Genomic DNA, 20645 nt, shown 5'->3' with positions numbered 1-20645 from the left:
GTCCACAGAAATCAAGTGAGACAGTTACCGCGCCTTTCCCTTCCTACAAATAAATCAATAAATCGCTATGTTCACAGATTTCTGTCCGCAAGCCGTGTCCACAAAATTGTGACCGCAGCAGAAGTGGTAGAGGTTAATGAGTGGTGTCCATCGATAGAGGAGGACGTAATGTTTTTGCCGAAAAAATAATTAGGCCAATAGGTAATTAGAATTATTAGTTATTTAGGTAATTAAATAGAATAACTGGGTCGCAGGAAAGATAAGGTGCAGTATCTGCCACACTTGTTCAGTGGACACCTGAACCGCGTGTAAGAAAAGGGAGGAAGGTGGGAGCGGGAGCGGAAGCGGAAAGGAAGAAAGGGGTGCCATAGTGGATATGACGTCAAGGATGTGACGTAACGCAACCGAAAGTAGAGCCGAAAAAAGGGCATAGGAAGGGATTGGCGCGCAATAGGAGAGTTTCCTAATTCGGTCCGGCAACACTGGTCGCCGACGCCATCCGCCATTAGCTTGGCGACGAACGCCGCTGCTCACCTAGCGTCCGCGTTCTCCCTTGCTGGGTTGATCCTATTTGTACCGTATAACTCCTCTTCGCTAGCAATGTCGTGGTCCAGAAGCCTCTCTCCTGTCCCGAAGAGCCTCACCATCGACAGAATACAAGCGTACAGCGCTTCCAGAAGCCTCGGCAATCGGAACGATGAGCGCAGCCACAAGTTTGTCGCCGAGAGCTACGTTCAGTGCGCTTCCATTGAAACGTCACCATTCACTATACGGTAAGCTGCCACATTCTGCGACTATGCTTTTTTTTTTCGTCTTCGAATGCTAGATGCGTTCTGTTCGCTGAACCGCCTATGCTCATTCTCATTCTGAGTGAGAAAATAGAGCGCACAAGCTTTATGCGAATGCACTCAGAGCAGCCATGGCCGGTTAAACCGAGTGCCAGCTATTTTTTTTTTTACTTCGGTTGCGCTGTAAGCAACATCAATCAAAAACTCTCGTCTTTTTTTTTTCTTGTGCAGTGACTCCAGGTTCGTGCGTGTACGCGCGCGGTGCTTAGAAGCCAGAAAAAGACTGCATCGCCATACCAAGTCAGTGTTGTGATAACGAAAGATGGTTTCATCGACGGCTGCACATGCGAGTGCGCTGCGCGGGAGAGTGGTGTGTGTCACCATGCTCTGGTACTGCTCAAGTTACTTGTGTTGCTCAAAGAGCAAGGGTATGAAGAACCGCCGCCTGAGCTGTCCTGCACGGAGCTGCCGCAGAAGTGGAGACGACCGCGTGGGGATAAAATATCATCCAGCGCGGTAGATGATGTAGATTGGAGGTCCGTACGGCCTGGTGGTAGGGAGTGTGCCACAGCCTCTCGACTTTATGAAGCTCGCAAAAAACCCAGGCTTGCAGAGGATGTTAAAAAAGCTGCTCTGAAATTTGGTCAAGATCTCGCAGAACTGGCACCAACCCCATTTTCAAAGCATTTGCAGGCAATGACAGTGAAACCTTCAAGTTCTGCCTATGGGGAAACTTGCGAAGGCAGTATGTTATGGAGCCAGAAGCCGTTAATGCCTCATCATTTTTCCACTCATATTAGTCCAGAAATCAAGTTGGGTTCCACATCAAGAGGAGCCGACTCCGTTCCACCAGAACCAACTATCATACCTTCAACATCACTGTATGTCGCTTCATCTCAAAACCTGCCAGCATCACAGAAAGCCATACTTGAGGTAAATACAGAAGTTGTAGTAAGACAATCTTTAGTAATACAAATGTGGCTAGTATGTTAGAAAAAAAATGTCTGCAGCTACAGTTCCTAACATTATCTTTCTTAAATGCACATAACATACAGAGTGCAAACACAGGGCTTCGTCTAAATATGGTAAAGTGCTGAACGTCACTGCTCACCCAGCGCAAACATATGAGGATATGCATGTCAACCATAGTGCACAGCAAACTAACGTTTCTCTCAAATATGAAAGTATTAGAAGTACAGCTGCTGCTACAATCTATCTGGTAAATGTTACTTTTTACCTGTGCAAGCATATTTTCCTTTTTTTTTCTTTTTGCAATCTCTAACCCTTACTATCACCGAGGCTCACAAGTTGGAGAAAAGTAGCCGTGGGCAAAACAAGAGTGCTGCATGGCAGGCAGCGACTGACTGCATCCAACTTTGGTGCAGTTATGAAACATGAGAACTGGACAGTGAAGGGTCTCAAGAACTTGACTGCCGAGAGGGATCTGTCACGAGTAAGAGCAATCCAGTAAGCATCCATAAATACTATTTTGCTTGTAAGTGCAAACGCAAACAGGTGCTCACTGTAATGCTTGCATGCACTGCTTCTACAGCTCATCAATCTTTAGGGTGATCTGTTGCAGCGTTTTACAATTTTTGGCAACTTTTACTAGTATGGACACTAGGTATGGACTCTGTAGTAAGGCATTATAAAATGACAGAAAGGCACCAGTAGATGCTAGTTGATAGGCCATGAAGTCTTCAGCAGCACTGTAAACAAACACTGGTAGCATCCAAGCATGAAAAAATAGCAAAAAACCACTGCATGAAATAAAGCCTTTTATTAATTGTTCAGTGGTCGCCCTTTTTGTACATTCGCATTCAAACTTAGACATGTGTCACCAACTTCTCGTCGACTGGCTGCCAGGCGTAAGCTGTGGAGACACAGGGACTTCACGCTTTTCCCGATCTAAAAGAGAGGTTTGGACAACACTTAAAAGTCGGTCAGCCCGTGTGACGTTCATGTGTGTCGGGGCATCAGAGATCTAAAAGGAACTCGGAGAAGTTAAATAATTCATCATCATCATCATCAGCCTGATTATACCCACTGCAGGGCGAAGGCCTCTCCCATATTTCTCCACTTAACCCGGTTCTGTGCTAGCTGCATCCACTTGACCCCTGCGAACTTCTTAATCTCATCCGCCCACCTAACTTTCTGCCGCCCCCTGCTACGCTTTCCTTCCCTTGAAATCCAGTTTGTTACCCTCAGCGACCATCGGTTATCCTCTCTTCGCACTACATGTCCTGCCCATGTCCATTTCTTCTTCTTAATTTCCACTAGAATATCGGTAACTTGAGTTATTTCTCTGACCCACTCTGCACGCTTTCTATCTCTTAATGTTACCCCTACCATTTTTCGTTCCATAGCCCTCTGGGTTGTCCTCAACTTAAGTAGAACTCTCTTGATTAGCCTCCACGTTTCAGCCCCATAGGTGAGTACAGGCAAGATGCAACTGTTGTATACTTTCCTCTTGAGCGATACCGGTAAGCTGCTAGTCATAATCTGCGAGTGCTTGCCAAATGCGCTCCATCCCATTCGTATTCTTCTTGTTATTTCCTTTTCGTGGTCCGGATCTGCGGTTACTACCTGTCCTAAGTAGACATATTCGCCTACTACTTCTAGTATTTTGCTACCTAATGTAAACTGCTGTTCCTTCCCGAGGCTGTTGAACATTACCTTAGTCTTCTGCATATTGATTTTCAAGCCTACCTTTCTACTTTTCCTGTCTAGGTCATCAATCATTATTTGCAGTTCATCCCCCGAGTTGCTTAGCAAGGCAATGTCATCAGCAAATCGCAGATTACTGAGGTATTCTCCGTCTACCCTTATCCCTAACTGCTCCCATTCCAAGTCTCTGAATACTTCCTCTAAACAAGCTGTGAATAGTACTGGGGAGATTGTCTCTCCTTGCCTAACACCTTTCTTTAAGGGAATTTTGTTACTTTCTTTATGCAGAACTATGGTTGCTGTGCAGCCACTATATATATCTTCCAGCACTTTCACGTACGCCTCGTCTACCCCCTGATTTCGCAATGCCTGCATCACCGCCGAGGTTTCAACTGAGTCAAATGCTTTTTCGTAATCAATGAATGCTATGTATAAGGGCTGGTTATATTCCGAGCATTTTTCTATCACCTGATTGATGGTATGGATGTGATCGATAGTAGAGTACCGTTTCCGAAACCCTGCTTGATCGTTTGCTTGATTGCAGTCTAAGGTTGTCCTGATTCTATTAGCGATACCTTAGTAAATACCTTATACGTAACAGACAGTAAGCTGATTGGTCTGTAATTTTTAAGGTCCATAGAGTCCCCTTTCTTGTGAATGAGGATAATGTTTGCATTCTTCCATGGTTCCGGTACCATCGATGACACCAGGCACTGCGTATACAGGGTGGCCAGTTTTTCTAACACAATATCCCCCCCCCCCCCGTCCTTCAGCAAATCTGTAGTTATCTGATCCTCTCCAGCTGATTTCCCCCTTTTCATAGTTTCTAGTGCTTTCTTGACCTCGTCCTTCATCACTGGTGGAACGTCTGACTGTTTTTCCCTACCTCCAATCTCATTACGGTCCTGACTTCTTTTGCTACTGTAGAGATCTCTATAGAACTCCTCGGCTACTGTGACTATCTTTTCCATATTAGTGATTACATTGCCCGCCTTGTCCTTTATCGCATACATCTGGTTTTTGCCTATGCCCAATTTCATCTTTACCGCTTTAAGGCTTCCCCCGTTCTTTACAGCATGCTCAATTTTCTCCATGTTATACTTCCTTATATTGGCCACCTTGCGCTTATTGATTAGTTTTGATATCTCAGCCAATTCGATCCGGTCTGTTGGATTGGAAGCTTTCATACTCTGGCGTTTCTTAATCAAATCTTTCGTCTCCTTAGACAGCTTGCCGGTATCCTCTCTAACTATCCTACCGCCTATTTCTACCGCGCACTCAGTAATGATATCTCTGAAATTATTGTTCCTTGCCTCTAGGGTAATGTCGCCATCCTCAGTTAGAGCTGAAAACCTATTCTGTAGCGAGATTCTGAACTCTTCTGCCCTCCCCCTCACCGCTAATTCGTTGATGGGTTTCTTTCTTACTAATCTGTTGCGTTCCTTTTTCAGATTTAGGCTAATTCGGGACCTCACCATCCTGTGGTCACTGCATCGCACTTTCCCGATTACCTCTACATCTTGCATAATGGCGGGGGTTGAACACATTCTGAAGTCGATTTCATTTTTAGTCTCCCCGTTAGGACTTTTCCATGTCCATTTCCGGTTCTTCCGTTTGCTGAAGAAGGTATTCATGATTCGTAAGTTATTGCGCTCTGCAAACTCAACTAGTAACTCCCCCCTGCTATTCCTATAACCAATGCCATAGTCACCTACTGCCTTGTCTCCTGCCTGTTTTTTCCCTACCTTGGCATTGAAATCGCCCATTAGTACAGTATACTGCGTCTTTACTTTTCGCATTGCCGATTCTACATCTTCATAGAAGCTTTCAACTGCCTGGTCATCATAACTACATGTAGGTGCATAGGCCTGTACAACCTTCAGTTTATACCGCTTATTAAGCCTTATTACGATGCCTGCAACCCTCTCATTAATACTATAGAATTCATCTATATTACCCGCTATATACTTATTTACAAGGAAACCTACTCCTAGTTGTCGCCTCTCTGGTAAGCCTCGATAACACAGTACATGCCCATCCTTCAGTACAGTATATGCCTCATTCGGCCTCCTAACCTCACTAAGCCCTATGACATCCCATTTCATGCCCTCTAGTTCCTCTAACAGCACTGCTAAGCTAGCTTCACTAGCTAGGGTTCTAGCATTAAACGTTGCCAGGGTCAGTTTCCAATGGCGGCCTGTCCAGCGGAGCCAGGCTTTCTTAGCACCCCCTGCTGCGTCACAGGTCTGACCGCCGCCGTGGTCAGTTGTTCCGCAACCGCTGGTGACTGAGGGCCAGGGTTTTATGGAGCTTATCATAGGAGGTTGCGGCCAATTACTGCACCAGGGTGGCCAACTCCTGTTCTGGTGAGGGAGTGCGTTGCCGGAGGTGTTCACCGGCATCAGGTCGCACCCCAAACCTGTTTATGCAATTCCATCGACACGCGGATTTTTTTTTTTTTCATCCGGTGGAGAATTGCGCGGCACCGGGATTTGAGCCCCGGTCCTCTTGCATGCGAGGCGGATGTTCTACCGCTACGCCACCGCTGCACCTTCATATTGGTTGTGTAGTGTGAAAATACACATATGCATCTCGATTTCAGGTCATACAATACCCTCGGGTGGTCACAAAATACTCCATATGTCATGATAGCCAACTGCAGCTATGGGATAAAAAAGGTATATGGATATAAATCATTGCAAGAGTACCAAAACTGTATAAATTTGCACTGTTAAAAATATTAAACACTACACAGTGAAAGTAGCTTTGCTAGAACCATTGCTGTGACTGACATGGCAAACAGTGCTTGTTGCCTTTAGTGATGTGTTGAGCACAAGGCCTGCATGGCAATTTTAATCCTGTCAGTTAGGCGGAGTTATGTCCTGTTTTTGTTGTGTTATCATACATGCAGGCCAAGGTAATGCCATATGGTCCTTGGTTCCAACGCTGCAATTCTGAAAAAATGACTGCCAACACAGGTCCGATGTACACCGTCCTACTGCTGACTGTGTATATTCCTAAGTGATGTCCAAGTCTTGGGTAGACACCAATCGACGCAGCTCACAAAGCAACATTCCTGCCAAGGTGGTTGCCTACCATAAAAACCACATCCCATAGCTGCCATTCCTGGCAGCCCAGAAGTAAAGTGCTGACGAAACACATTTGAGATGTTCAGTGAGTTTACACAAGAGGGAGTTGTTAATATGGTTAATTCAGTGAAATTTACACTGTATTTATTTTGTTAAACAAAGCTCCTTTTGTGAAGTAAAACAAGCTCCAAGTAGCCCCAGGCAAAAGTGGGCAAATGGCAATAGATATTGAAATACTTATTGTGAATTGTGTTTTATTGTCGGATTCCTTTGAAGAGACACTAAGGATGGAAAGCAGTTTTCGTGTATCGCTAACATACAGTGTTCTAATCTTAAAGAGACCACACGAGTCGCTTTGGGATGTTAAACCCCACAAACCATTGAAGAGACCACTTAAAATGAAAGCAGAGGTTTTAAAAGGATGAAAAGACCAAGAAACAGAACAAAGATGCTGCGATTACCGGCCAATTTTGCAAGTAAAAGGCATGCTTCCACAAAGAAGTTTTGGTGCAGATTACCGCAAGATATATTGTGCCATGAGCCACTCTAATGTGGCAGTGACACGTCCTTTTCAGCAAGGTCATCATGAATCGACTCATGGGAAGGCTTCCAATTTAAATTTTTTCTCACCAATAAATACTATATGCCACAATTGCTGCCAGACAACACAACCATAATGAGAGAAATAATCAAATATTTACTGAGACCTCAATGGAGTTGTCCTCAGTGTCCCTTTAAAAGGGTGCACTGAAGCATTCAAGCAACGTATGCACTGATGCATGTGAGAAAATATTCTGAGGTAACACAATCTTTGTTCTAACAGAAGACTGGAAACTTCACCACAAAGAGGGAAAACAGCTGCCTAGGTACACTGGTACAGCACATACAGCAATTGTAATAATTAGCAGACATGCATTGCAATTTACAGAATGTCACGAAATGTAATCGCTAGGTTAAGTGTACTGGCATCAAATGTGCAAGCATATTTTGCAGATTGCCAAGATTTATTTCTTGCTTCAATTATTTATTTCATATATACGGCCACACCTTTGGTCAACAAAAAAAAAGGGCGTGTAAGTGCCAGGAAAGGGGTCGGATTAGATGTGCTAGGCTTCTCTCCTGGAGGAGCAAGGAGAGAATCATTCTCTTGTAACCAGTTGACGGTGGATTCATCCAAATGTGAAGGTCCGATATTCGATGACCCAAAAGTTACCTAAACGGGCATCTCTGCCAGCCGTCGACCACAGCATATGCAAGAGAAGTGGTCATGTGTAGCCTAAGCACGGACATCTCCACGAAAGAAGGAAAAAAAAAAAATAAAGAGCTCACATTTTGGGTATCACATCAAAAATATGTGTAAGCCCACTCAGCAACCAAAAATGACGGATATTGTTCATGCATACAACGCATGAATATGTCAGCGCAACTTAACAGTGTTGGCCGTTCATGTCATATCGTAATTATGGCGCAGTGAGGCTTGCTGATGAATTAAACAGGTTCTGGTCATCACAAACCTTTCAGCAGCACCTTCCGACAATCAATGTGCTGACCTTTCAATAAGACAGCTTTCTCCTCCTCGCATTGCTAGAATGCATCAGAACGTTCTTGCTCACAGCATATAAATACGATCAATATGATAAAGCTCACCATGAATGTCGTTACGGTTTCTTCCCCTCCCCCCTTATCATCATCCTGTACTGTATGCACAGCTTTCTTGACCTATCCACATCCAAATGAGAACAACTTAAGGGAATAGTGAGGGCAAAATGAAATAATTAACAAGCTTTTAAGTACTGGCAAGGAGAAACACAAGATAAAAGTGGACAAAGGGAGTAACATAATCTAGTATGTAACATTAATGCAAAACCTAAAATGTGACAAGAGAAGGAACAATAAAAAATGTAAGCCAGACCAATTATATGAATTCACACTAAGGGCATACAGTACATTAAAGGCGTAACTATGTGAGGTTAGAAACTATAGAGGAAAAGGGAAAATTCTGCGTCAACACGTACACCACCAGCTTGTTCCCAAACATAGTATTGCTGGCATTGGTCTGTGACAACATGAAAAACTACTTTCTCCTATCCATGAGCAGGTTGTCATAATCATGCATGCTGTCTTGTAAAAAAATCACTTTTAACGCATTACAAGTTAGCTAACCTCATTCAGCGTGGGTTAATAATGGTCATATTTCTGCTTTCACTGGCAGTCTTTCTTTTATGAACTGGAGGTGTTGCTTTTAGTGCAGTGTAGAACCAGCTTTCTTGTCCTTATTTCAGGTACGGCATTTCAAATGAGCTGCAAGCCATACGCCAATATGCAACGACAATGCAGGCCCTTCAGCACGACGTGCAGACATTCCACTGTGGACTTGCTGTAAGTCCAGCTTGCCCGTGGCTGGGAGCCTCACCAGATAGGATAGTCTGGGACCCAGAAGAAGGCAGCCACGGAATTATTGAGGTTAAGTGTCCTTACTCAATGAAGGATATGTGGACTTTCCAAGGTTAGAAGGGTCATGCCTCGTGAAGGATGCCACCGGTGTTATCAGGCTTGATCGCCAAGATGCTTATTATTATCAAGTTCTTAGACAAATGGCACTAACTGGCCTCACTTGGGCAGACTTTGTGGTCTATTCGCCACATTTTATTGTGATTGAAAGAATAAGGTTCGATGAAGCTGCATGGCAGCTATGCTGAAACAAACTCGACAAATTCTACTTTGACACCCTTCTCCCATTTCTGGCAGAACAATAAACTGCAGGTCATCTAAGATCTTGAAAAAAAAAAATTAGAAGAGTTCAACGCTGCTGAACCGAATATTGAGCGAAAGCAATAGCTGCGGGTGACCGAGCATTCTTCTTCTTCTAATTATTCTCTTCATCTTCTTCTTCCCCAGCCCACACATAAAGCTGCGCTTTAACCAAGCCGTGTGAACGTGCCTTAGTGGCCTATAGGGGTAACGAAATGCCAAGTTCCTGGCAGGCTGATTCTAACATAAGCGTCCCATGTGAAACGAGAGACCCAAGTTGGCAGCTCCTGCCAGCCCACATATAAAGCCCCTCTATTACCATGCCCTATGAACGTGCCTTATTGGGGCTATATTAGTAACGTGAATGCCAGGGTCCTGGCAGGCTGATTTGGACATAACCGTCCCATGAGAAATGAGAGACCCAAGTTGGCAGCTCACCGCCTCGCTACGCTGAAGGCTTGAAAGTGCAAGTAGTATTGCTTTCGCAATAAAATGAGAACAGAACTGCTTCACTATTTTTTACAAACTGACACCAAACACATACTAGTGACATTATGACACTGATATTCACACAACGAGGTCTTGGATGCAAGGGCAAAAGGTAGATGTACTGTGCTTGACGGAGCCCAGGCACCCGATACACTGCTCAGAACATGCAGCATAATAAAACATCATACAGTAACATCACGTATCCACTAATAATAAGGGGAAAATAAGGGAAGAACATGCATACTTATACAATAATTAAAAAAAGGGCTACCAAAGAGTGCAAATGCACTATTCAGTATCGCCGCACCCTATAAGTGGGCTCTGGAGATTGGTCAAAAATGCACAAACAGCCCACATTTCATTGATGACAGGCGCTATGGTGAGTGGGACTGGCCTGTCAAAGATGTGAAATGCTTTGATGCGCTGAATTCGCCTTTCAACATGAATCCTAAGTGCTGCAATCTCTTGTGTTTCAGTTACTTCTTCTGCTGTGAAACATTCTTTACGTAAGAATGGAGGAGTATTCAATGTGACACCAATCTTGTTGAGCAATTCGTCTATTTTAAATCCCTTGTCAGCCATTACAGTGTCTCCAGGCTGAAACTCAAGCTTTAGGAATCCACATTTTTGCACCAAGTCCTTGTCGGAAATCGATCCGGCAAATAGTTTTGACAAGAAAGTGATTGTCCCATCTGGTGATATAGCAATCAATGCTTTAAATGTATTTGCCGACTTGTAGGTAGAGAAAGTTTGTGACTGTAGTACAAGAGAGCTTGGGACCTCACACCTTACTTAGGTTGCATCTATGATTACTCTAGTGCTAGAGTACCCCTGTGCGATAAACGCAGCTGGCATTGATTCATTCACTAGTTCTCTTGACATCCAAAGGTTAAGCTGGCCTACCTGAAGGTACATGAAGCTTATCCAGGTTGTGCACAGCCTGGATACCGTTGCCATCGAAATCCTAAACCTGTAGGCTAGGTCTTTTTCCAGCAGCCCAACACGAAGCCTGACCAGCACTAAGTACAGCTGTTCTTTGGCAGGCAGCAAATGGGGCCTTCCAGCAGTGTTAGAGCCCTGTGCATAACTCCTTGACTAGACCTTAAGGTTTTCGCAATTCTCCCCTGGATCAAGGAAGTTAAAAAACCTTACAAAAGCTTCATAGCTAGGAAGGCCGGTGTAAAATGCCATGTATTCAGGGCTGTCCTGAAAACATTCAACAGAAAATTTTCGACTCGTTTGTTTTTCAAGCTGTACATTTTTAGCTTCTACCAGCTCATGCTCACGTTGCGCCCTGTACAAAGAGGATTTTGTCAAACTGAGTTCCTCTGCTTGGCCCTTAAGCTTTGCCTCAAGGGTTTCAATGTGCGCCGTCAGTGCGTCAACTTTTTCCTTGAGATCCGCAACCTCACGCGAACACACGCAATCGCACGTAGCGTCGTCACCGATGCTGTTCGACGTGCTGGCCTCGGCAGGAATGCTCCCGTAGATCATTTCTGCCGCCTCCGATGGCTCGGTTTCAAAATCAGTGGTCGGCACAAGATCGGATGTAGCGGCGCTAGCACCGGTGGTGGTCGAGTTTAGGCTGCATGCTTGTCTGCTGCGAGGCTTTCTTCTCGGTGGAGGCTTCGACGCACAAAAGGCAAACACAGCCGGCACAGCATCTTGTTTCAGGTAACGCCGGTTCCCCGCTACATTCGGAAGATAGCTGTCTTCCGTGAAATGTCTCGAGCAAACTTTCGTGAACTTCGTAACGGTGAAAAACTTGCCCTCGTCGCGTTTAATCGCAATAAGCCACCTCTTCTTCCAATAAGCGTCCCTCGGAAAGCAAAAGAAGGAGACCTAAAGAAAAGAAGTAGACACAAGGTCACGCATGAACTGAGACAAGTGCATGAATGCGAAAAGGCTGATAACAAGCCTACTTGCCTTTGAGCCCTTTTCGTCGAGCACTCCTCTTTGCTTGCGCAATGGCACACAGCAGTGCACGGGCATGATTCTGGCACACTTTTCAACGCAGCAGTTGGAACGATGGAATGGCAACACGGAGAAAACGCGCGGTTCCACGCGTATAGCGTCACAGCTACACGCGCGTACGCGCGCGTACGGACTCTACCGGAGTGGCTCGCCAAGCTAATGGCGGCAGCAAAGGCTTCTTGCTTCACTCGCCAGATGGCGCTGAATTAGGAAACTCTCCTATTGCTGGCGAAGACTAAAAAAATAAAAGACATTTTTTGTGATTTTTTTTTCATCGTCTCGAATTCTCTCAGACTGGCAGAGAACGCGATTGCGTTTGTGAAATGACTCCTCCGTGATTATGGATTGAAACTACAACAAAAAGGAAGCCGCGCTTCAGTGTCGTTAAAACAAAAAGCAGCAAGAAAGTGCCACCCTGATTTCCCAACGACGTAAATTTATTTCTATTACATTTTGAGTTATCGTAATCGCCCCTGAATTCTCTCTCAGTCGTATTCTGCTATTATTTTGGTCGTTTTGAAATATGAAAATGGCAAATAATGTAAAAATATACCCACAACACGTATATTAGCGACCGCGCAGCAGCCGTATATTTATTTAACTGCTACCAAGAACCTTTCCTACATGTGGATGTTATAGACAATTTTCGCGATCGAAAATCGACGCCTGAATTGATCCAATAAGCGGTGTTTAAAGAAATGCCTCCTGAGATCAATTTTAGGATACATTTATGGCCATTTGGTATTGTGCAAAACTTGCGTGGGCTGAACAGCCTCTCGCATGTCGGGATGTTTCTCGTTTCACTACACACGGACGAGATTGTTTTCTCACGCTTGTAAAGAACTGGTGTGAAAGCGGAATGGTTGACGGTCGACATGCGCTTGTGAGCGAATTTAAAATGGATTGTATTGAATATGAATTTATAAAACGGGTGAATGACAAGGCAGGGAGTGTAGTTTTCACTGTAACTGCTGAACTAATGAGGCTGCGTGCTCTTGCGTTTGTTCTCTCTTGTTTGATAGGGGGTTTAACGTCCCAAAGTGACTCAACCTATGAGAGACGCAATAGTGGAAGGCTCCGGAAACCTTGACCACCCGGGGTTCTGGGATTCGATCCCGCCTCCTTGGGTACAGTAGTCGAGCTCTGTAACCACTGCACCACTATGGCGGGTCTGTTCTCTATTGTGAACTTTGCGCATGTATGGTACCTTTAACTAAATTTTGCTTTAAAAATTAAGCGGGTGCTTAAGCTTACCGTTTATATTTTCAACCCCTACTGACTGTCCGTCAGGATTCCGTCCACCAAGGCAAAACGACGTCAAGAAATGCACTAGCGACTATCATAGGATGTTTTTGAATCCCAGGTATGATATTGTAGTAAATGACTTGTAAGAAAATAACTAGTGACTAGTAAGTGAAAACAACACCAGATGAACGAATACTCTCTACGAATAATATTTTGTTACTTACTACATTCAATACCGACATTGCAAATATACACAATTGTTAATTTGGGACAGTTTATATGGTCGGCGAATGATGGGACAAGAGGTGCCATCGGGCGAAAAAATTGCGCACCGTATCTTTATTTGAATTGCTATAATGACGTAAGATACAAATCGACTAGCCAACGTTATCATTATTATTATTATTGTTATTTTTAATATTATCATCATCATCATCATCATTTCCGCATACCATGGAGGAAGGTCATATAAACAGGTTGTGTTTGAAAGACCCCTTTCTCTTTTTGGATATCCCAGTCATCAACTGCAGAACCATTTATGACCTCATGTAATGGTGCCGGTTTCGGCGGAAGCTTTCATGAGTGCTGCTGCCGATCGATATCGTAAACGACAGGCGCGGGTTTGAGGACAGAAGAGGAGCAAGGTCAACAACGCCTTCAAAAACGACAGGCGAGAGTTTTTGACCTCAAAGAGCAAGACGAACAAGAATGCCTTCGGAAGCAATGAGCCAGAGTGTCTAACTCGGATGTCAACGGTCAGCGAGAAGAACAATGCCTTCGAAAGGTGCGGGCGAGAGCCCTCGGCAGCCAGTTAAGGGAGTGGGCAAACGAGCACTGCGCAGGCACTTGACACTCCCCTCGCATTTGGGGCGTCTTTAATTAACGTCGACGCTAAAGATTCAAACTGGTTGGCAATGTTCATGCGCGAACTGGTTGGGGTCACAATTGTAAATATCCCACTTCAATTCCCTACCAGAAGTGCACCTTGCATTGATTACATCGTTGCACGAAACGTCGATGTAACAGCGCGAATTATGTGCATTTGTGCTGCTTCAATTACCACAGGCCGTTACTCTCTGTCCTGCCCGCGATAGCACAGAGCATGTTTGTGAAAAGAAAAAGTGTCTTGCATTTCGCACTCGCCCTTCTGCATCAAATCGCACACAGATGTCAGAGAAGAGCCGAGCAGAACTTTATATCTTCGAGCGGTAGCTAGCTCCTTTAGTGATCCTTTTGGAGATGCGCTAGATGAGACTCTAGCCTCTATAACACGGGCCGTATCATCTGGTTCGGCGCTGATAAGCTTTTCAATAAAGCGGTTTGCAGCTTCAACATCTGGTACAGAATCAAAATTCTAAACGCACAACATCGGTGCAGTTATCACTGTAAAGAGGATACAATAAATCTGACTTGATCGCATTGTCCAGGGCCTCACGAATATTTGGACACATTAAAAATGAATGACAAATCTGCAAGCAGACATTACTGAACTTTGTTAGCTAAATCTGAAAATGCGCCATGCGCATACCTGTATCACGGTAGTTTGTTCGATGGAATCGCACTGCATCGCCCTGGGGTGACAGGACTCATGCAAACGCAAACCATTCCAGAGTAAGCAACCAATAGACAGTGCCAGCCAAGCCCACTGTTTCGCAGATGTCAAATCTTGTCGCAAACTTTTCAGACAGATCTCGCGCCGCCGGGATCACGTTTTGTGTAAGGGGCCTTTCCAGTGTGCCGCACCGCCAGTCGAGCAATGTTTTTCCTGTGAGTCGAGCGAGCTACTACGTTTGTGGAAGCCGTTATACGCAAGTATTCCAGTATGGAAGTGTCCAGCGAAATAAGTTCTTGTTCTTGGCTCAAACCAAGACAAAACTAAAGGAAGTAATGTGTGCTGCTTACGACTAGGTTTAATGATAAATAGTCGGGAATAATGAATACAAACTCGCACAGGCTCTGAGCTTACTGTTTAATGTCCTAACGTTAGGTCAAGACTAGCATGCACAAACTAGATGAAGAAGGCGCCCTCCGTGGCGATCGCCTAATTCCTTCATTGCCTTCATAAGTCTAGCTACGTCCATTAGAGGTAAACGGCCCTTTCCCTCCAATTAACCCTGTCATGTACTCACCGAAGCAAATTTCCTAGTCCTTTCTCGTCCCTCTAACTTTCTACCCCCCCCCTGCCTCATTTTTTCTTTTGATTCTAGCCCATTGCCTTTAACGACCATTAGTGATATTGCCTTCAGATTGCATGATCCGTTCCTGACCATTTCGTCGTCCTAATTACTTAGGTCCTTAAAGTAAGCAAAGCTTTATGCTATCTTTCGCTCGAGTGAATATAACATGGCAGGACGGAATTGGGCCCTAAAGCTACTGCTACGCGTATACTGCACCTCAGGCAGACAACGTTCGCAGGGAGGAGAAAAAGCCACGTTAACCGGTAGCGAGAAAGACGCCTTGAAATGAGAATCGGAACTGCTGACAAGCCGGTCAGTTCAGCGGGTACAGCAGCCCTGAGAATCCCACCAACAACAGATTTTAGCAGTATGGTGGTTATTGCCCTTTTTCAGGGATGGTTAGGTGGTTTGGGGTTGATTAGAAAAATTAAGTTGCGAACCGGGTTCTGTCGCTACAAAACCAAACGTGTAACAGCGATCAAGAAAATCTATGCTTTATGCTGCGTCCGGAGCATATACTCCAATGGGGCGCCAAATATCTGCCACGGAAGAAACTCATCAGTGTTTTATGTTTGAAAACGTTTTGCGCATTTTTTAAATTTTTCCGCCCCGATGGCTGACTGATTTTAGCAACTGGCTGATGACATCAATGTAGCAGGTTCCATCTCTTCTCATTTTGAAGGAGGCAAAGTACAAAAGCGCCCGTATTCTGTTTGAAATCTGGTGATCGTTGGTGATTTGAATGAATTAGCAGCCATTCACTAAGGTGTTCCGCACAAGTCAGCGTCGCTTCGCAATGTTAGACCTAATGTAAGAGCTCTTTGCCATTGAACTTTGCTTTTATATAGTTACAGCTGCCGCCTGTAGAGTTCAGACTGCCACCTAGCCAGATTAGAACCCTGGTAAAGAATGTAGAAAGCTCAATGAAAGTGCGGAAAGACATACAGCCTACGATTAAAAATAGATAACCATAGACCATAATCTAAGAAATAGGTAACCATAACCATAGATAACCACTTTGTGATGCCGGAATCCTATTTATCTCCGGGCTGCGTCTCCTAACCAGCCTAATGTTATACCCTACGTCTGATCCAACCTCTTAAAAAATCAGGCACGTAGATGCATTCTATTAGCGACGTCAGGCGAGCATCGGCAATACATAGAGCTGTCTATTTTTCATGGCAGCAAATATTCGTAAAAAAATGATTGGATGAGCACATTTCTTATCTTGCAGCTTGTGCAGCATGAAAGCAACTTAAACAATCGTATCCTAATCAGAACTGGGGCCCTATTCGTATTGCTTAAGTAGCGAGTGGCCAGTCACAGAAATCACAATCTAGTGGGTCCCGCCGGCGGTGATAGCCACCGCCGCTCACTCTTGCTACTGATGGGGGCGTCATGCAACCAAATTTGAGGTGCGGTTGGTAATTAGCCATTGCTCCGGTCGCTTCCCACGTTTGCTTGAAAGCCGCGGCTTCCTAACCCAACCAATACTAGGCCATAAAATTGATATTCCCTTTATGCTTGCCCGAAATCGCTGGTATCTCATGAAGGTTAACTGAAAGGGATTAGAGGGGGGACAATCGATAGGGCAAAATAAAGAGCAAATTCAGAGTTATCTCTCTCTCTCTCTTTTTCCCACTGGTGTCGGTACTGACTGCACTAATACAATTTGGCGTGGCAACGTAACATATTACTGCCCGCCCCTGCTGTCATGCAGATGCCTCCGATTGGAAAAGTTGGAGAGGCTACAACGTATACCGACAGGGTCGCCGCGAAAGACGTTTGCTTTGCTGAGTTATCAAAAGGGATGAAAAGCCGTAAAATCATGTTCCGCTAGGTCTTCGGCTCATTGTGCGGATCGTTGATTGCTTAGACATTGCTTTTTGTCAAGTACGTGACGCTCAGATTATCTCTGAATACTGAGAACTGCGGCTACTAGAGCAATTTGACGTCATACTTGGCCTGACAGATGCTGTCTGAAGAACTATTTGGCATTTTCCTTCTGAATTTGAAGTCTGCGCAGAAAATATTGTTACGGGGAAGATATTATGGAAGTGAGGCTTCATGAAATAGGTCTCTTATTTCAATTCGATGCTCTCTGTGCACGCATCCTCAGCTTTCGTTCCTTTGTAGCGAAAGCTCCGTGACGAGTAGTGAAAACTTCAAGCAAACGGTTGTGGTCATCTGCATCAATTATCATGAGCTTGACTTCTCTGATTTGATGCGTATGTTCGGGGTGAGGAGCGACCGAAACTAGATGTAGTGAGACGAACGTTATAACATCGCTCTCTTTGTTATGTTTGACGGGGGTTACAAATATGTAAATAAGTGCTTCTGCTGCCTCATTTGCACACTTTTAATGTTATTGATATCGTGATTGTGTGACAATTTATGCTGAAAGCCCCATTACGGCTACATTGCTTGGCAGGTGAAATGCGCTCATAACGGCATTATAACTCGACACAAGATAGTCGATTTCTGTAAATTTTCTGTAGTTCTTTTCCGACTGGGACGTTGCGACTACGCCGTCCTCCCAGAGCCAAATAACGTTCGATAACATAAACGCCCGTAGCATAATGAACAAGATTGAGTCTTTAGAAAGCATAGATTTCGGCATAAAATCAGACTTTATGGTGGTAACAGAAACCTGATTGACATCTCATATAAAAGATTCTGAGGTTACTCCCCCCAATTATGCTCTTTCGAAAAGAGAAAAACACATGGTGGAGGAGTTGCTCTCTTCTTCAACAAAAAAATACATTTCATGATACTTTCAGATATTGAAGGTGTGGAAGAAATATTTGCAAAATCTATACTTGGTGCCTGCTCTATTGTTATAGGCTGTTTACCGTAGCCTGTCAAATGATCGAGACGTGTTAACACTACATCGTTAAGTGTAATATCATTTTTAGGAGCTAGACAATTTTTCCTCAGTAATTTTGATCTCCCTGATATTGACTGGTTGACAATGAAACATCACAGTGCTTCTTCCCATGCTCTCTTTGATATGCTGCAATTTAATCTAACCCAGATGGTAAACCAACCAACACGTCAACAAGGATCCGCACTTAACACTCATTGATCTGGTTTTTATTAGCGATCACTTTCTTGTTGATAAGTCTAAAATAAAAATACTTGAAAGAATCTCTGATCATAAACTTACCATATGCAGTGTGCCGCGTACTGGAGCACGTTATGTCCCAAGTTCACATTCTACAATTGTAGATTTTTTCAAAGCAGATGACACTAGCATTTTAGACCATCTTTTCTATCACTTCGACTCCTTCAATAATCTTGCACCCGATTCTTCCATAGATATTGATGTGCTATGGAATAGATTTACAACTATTGTATCATAAGGCATTCATAATTTCATCCCACTGAAAAAAAAAAAGCCATTAGAAAACGCAACCCCTGGATAATATGTGACGTAATTAATGCCACACGAAAAGTTAATCGTCTTAAAAAATTGTTGAAGCAAATATCTTGCTCGGGAACAGAAAGTAAACTGTCTCATTACATACAAAGCCTGCAGGTGCAAATGAACGCAGTCAAATTACACTACTTTTCCTGCACCCTACCAAAGTTTATAAGAACTGCTCCAACAAAATTTTGATGTTACTTAAACCTCAAGACAACCAATGATAATCCCCTCGCAGAAGTAGAAAGCACTAAAAAAGTGAATGCACTAAATGATTATTTTGCTTCGGTATTCATTAAGGATAATCTTTTAGTCTTTTCTCTGAGTAAACAAACACCAAAACAAAAAGTATTGAACTTTTAACTATAACTGAGAGTGGGGTACTGAACCTATTACTAAATCTGGACACTAAGAAGATCTCAGGGCCAGATAAAGTCCTAAATTATTTTTTGTATAGTTATGCCGAGTGAGTACCCAAATACTTGAATATAATATTTATTAAATCCCTCTCAACCTGTGCTCTTCCAAATTAATGGGAAATAACCAAAATAATATGGGTACACAAATCAGGAAACAGGTCCGATATTACTAATTGCAGGCCCACCTCCATCACCTTCCCAGCATCTGAAATACTTCAGCACCTAATTCTTAAGCACAAAAATGCATTTCTCGAAATTATCAACACATTGTCTTTATTTCAGCCTGGCTCCCGTCAGGTGTTTTCAACCGTAACTAAGTTATTATAATTATTGCACGACCAATCCAAACCATAGGGAGCCTGAAACAAACAGATCTAATACTATTAGACTGTTAAAAGGCGTTTGATTCGGTGTCGCACAGAAGCTTGTTAAAAAAGCTACCATCGACCCTAGGCCAAGACGAAAACTGGATTACCAACTATTTAACCGACAGGATACAGTTTGTACAAACCAATGATCAAGCATCTAATATAGCCCACAGGCGTACCCCAAGGCTGCGTCTTGGCACCTGTCTTATTCTTAATATTCATCAATGATATAGTGACTAATTTTAATGTTAAAATGCGACTTTTCGCAGATGACTGCTTTATATATATCGAGAGTTTAACTCAATCGATGTCCGAAAAGCCCTTAACAGTGCACTAGAAGCTATAAACAACTGGTGCATTGACTGACAGATGACACTGCAACTCAATCTGCTGTTATGTCAGTAACTATAAAGAAGCATATATCAAGATTTCAGTACAGTATATACAGCAACCCTGTCGCGGCAGCTAATGAACACAAATACTTAGGCCTATTAATAACTTGTGACCTCAGACGGGCTCTCACATCAGCTATATAACCTCAACTGCACTAAAACGACTATTTTTTATCAGGCGGCACCTGAACATAGTTCCTTATGGAACGAAATTACTAGCTTACAATGCGCTGATTCGCTCTGTCCTCGGATATGCTAATGTCGTTTGGTTTTATTTCATCAATCAAGACATCAATTAAATTGAAGCAGTACAAATGCAGGCGATTAGTTTTATATTCAGAACAACCGACTCATCAACTGAAATAACGAGAAAACAGGGAATAAAAACACTTCAAACCGGAGCTAAAATCGCACGCCTCAAGCTCATGCACCAACTACTTTATCGGAACTTAAAATTAGATCCTGCTAAATACATCGCTTTCTCGACAACTAGACCTACAGCTATTGCTTATTAAAGCAGCAATTAAGCAGCAGCTGTATCGTCCACGAAAGCAGCTTTACTGGAGATTTACGCTGAATCACCTTTCGACTTAACCGCCACTTCTGTCATTGAGCTTAACGAGACGCAATTGAAAGTTCCACCGCGGTGATACCTGACTTCCTTTTTTCCGAGTCAGCTCAAAATGCATTATCAGAGAAAACTCTATACACTGATACATTTCGGAGAGTCATTCATAAAAGTATTGATTTTAAGTGGGTCCGGAGCGTTGTGGGCTATCACCGAGGAGTGGCTGCAGTACTGTGGGACACTTACTTGGAAGCATATTGCAATTATCGACCGATCCAGACGGGGTTCTCCGAC

The 20645-nt window shown here is 43.7% G+C and overlaps 1 protein-coding gene and 2 pseudogenes across 1 annotated transcript; 2 read left to right on the top strand and 1 right to left on the bottom strand.

The window, feature by feature from the left end:
• The first annotated feature begins 600 nt into the window (after nucleotides 1–600).
• On the top strand, nucleotides 601–1781 carry LOC146197801 (uncharacterized). The gene is made up of 2 exons (XM_084591812.1): nucleotides 601–773; nucleotides 1058–1781. Exons 1-2 carry the CDS (start codon nucleotides 601–603, stop codon nucleotides 1779–1781), a joined length of 897 nt encoding a protein of 298 aa, XP_084447938.1.
• Nucleotides 1782–1966: 185 nt separating this feature from the next.
• LOC146197800 (uncharacterized) lies at nucleotides 1967–9460 on the top strand (annotated as a pseudogene).
• Nucleotides 9461–9576: 116 nt separating this feature from the next.
• LOC146197799 (uncharacterized) lies at nucleotides 9577–10775 on the bottom strand (annotated as a pseudogene).
• Between the last annotated feature and the right edge of the window lie 9870 nt (nucleotides 10776–20645).

This window comes from Amblyomma maculatum, chromosome 2, assembly GCF_055883805.1.
Source record: "Amblyomma maculatum isolate TAMU_Amacu chromosome 2, ASM5588380v1, whole genome shotgun sequence".
Lineage (NCBI taxonomy): Eukaryota > Metazoa > Arthropoda > Arachnida > Ixodida > Ixodidae > Amblyomma > Amblyomma maculatum.
Note: the sequence above shows the minus strand (reverse complement) of the source record. Positions and strands in the feature narration are given on the sequence as shown.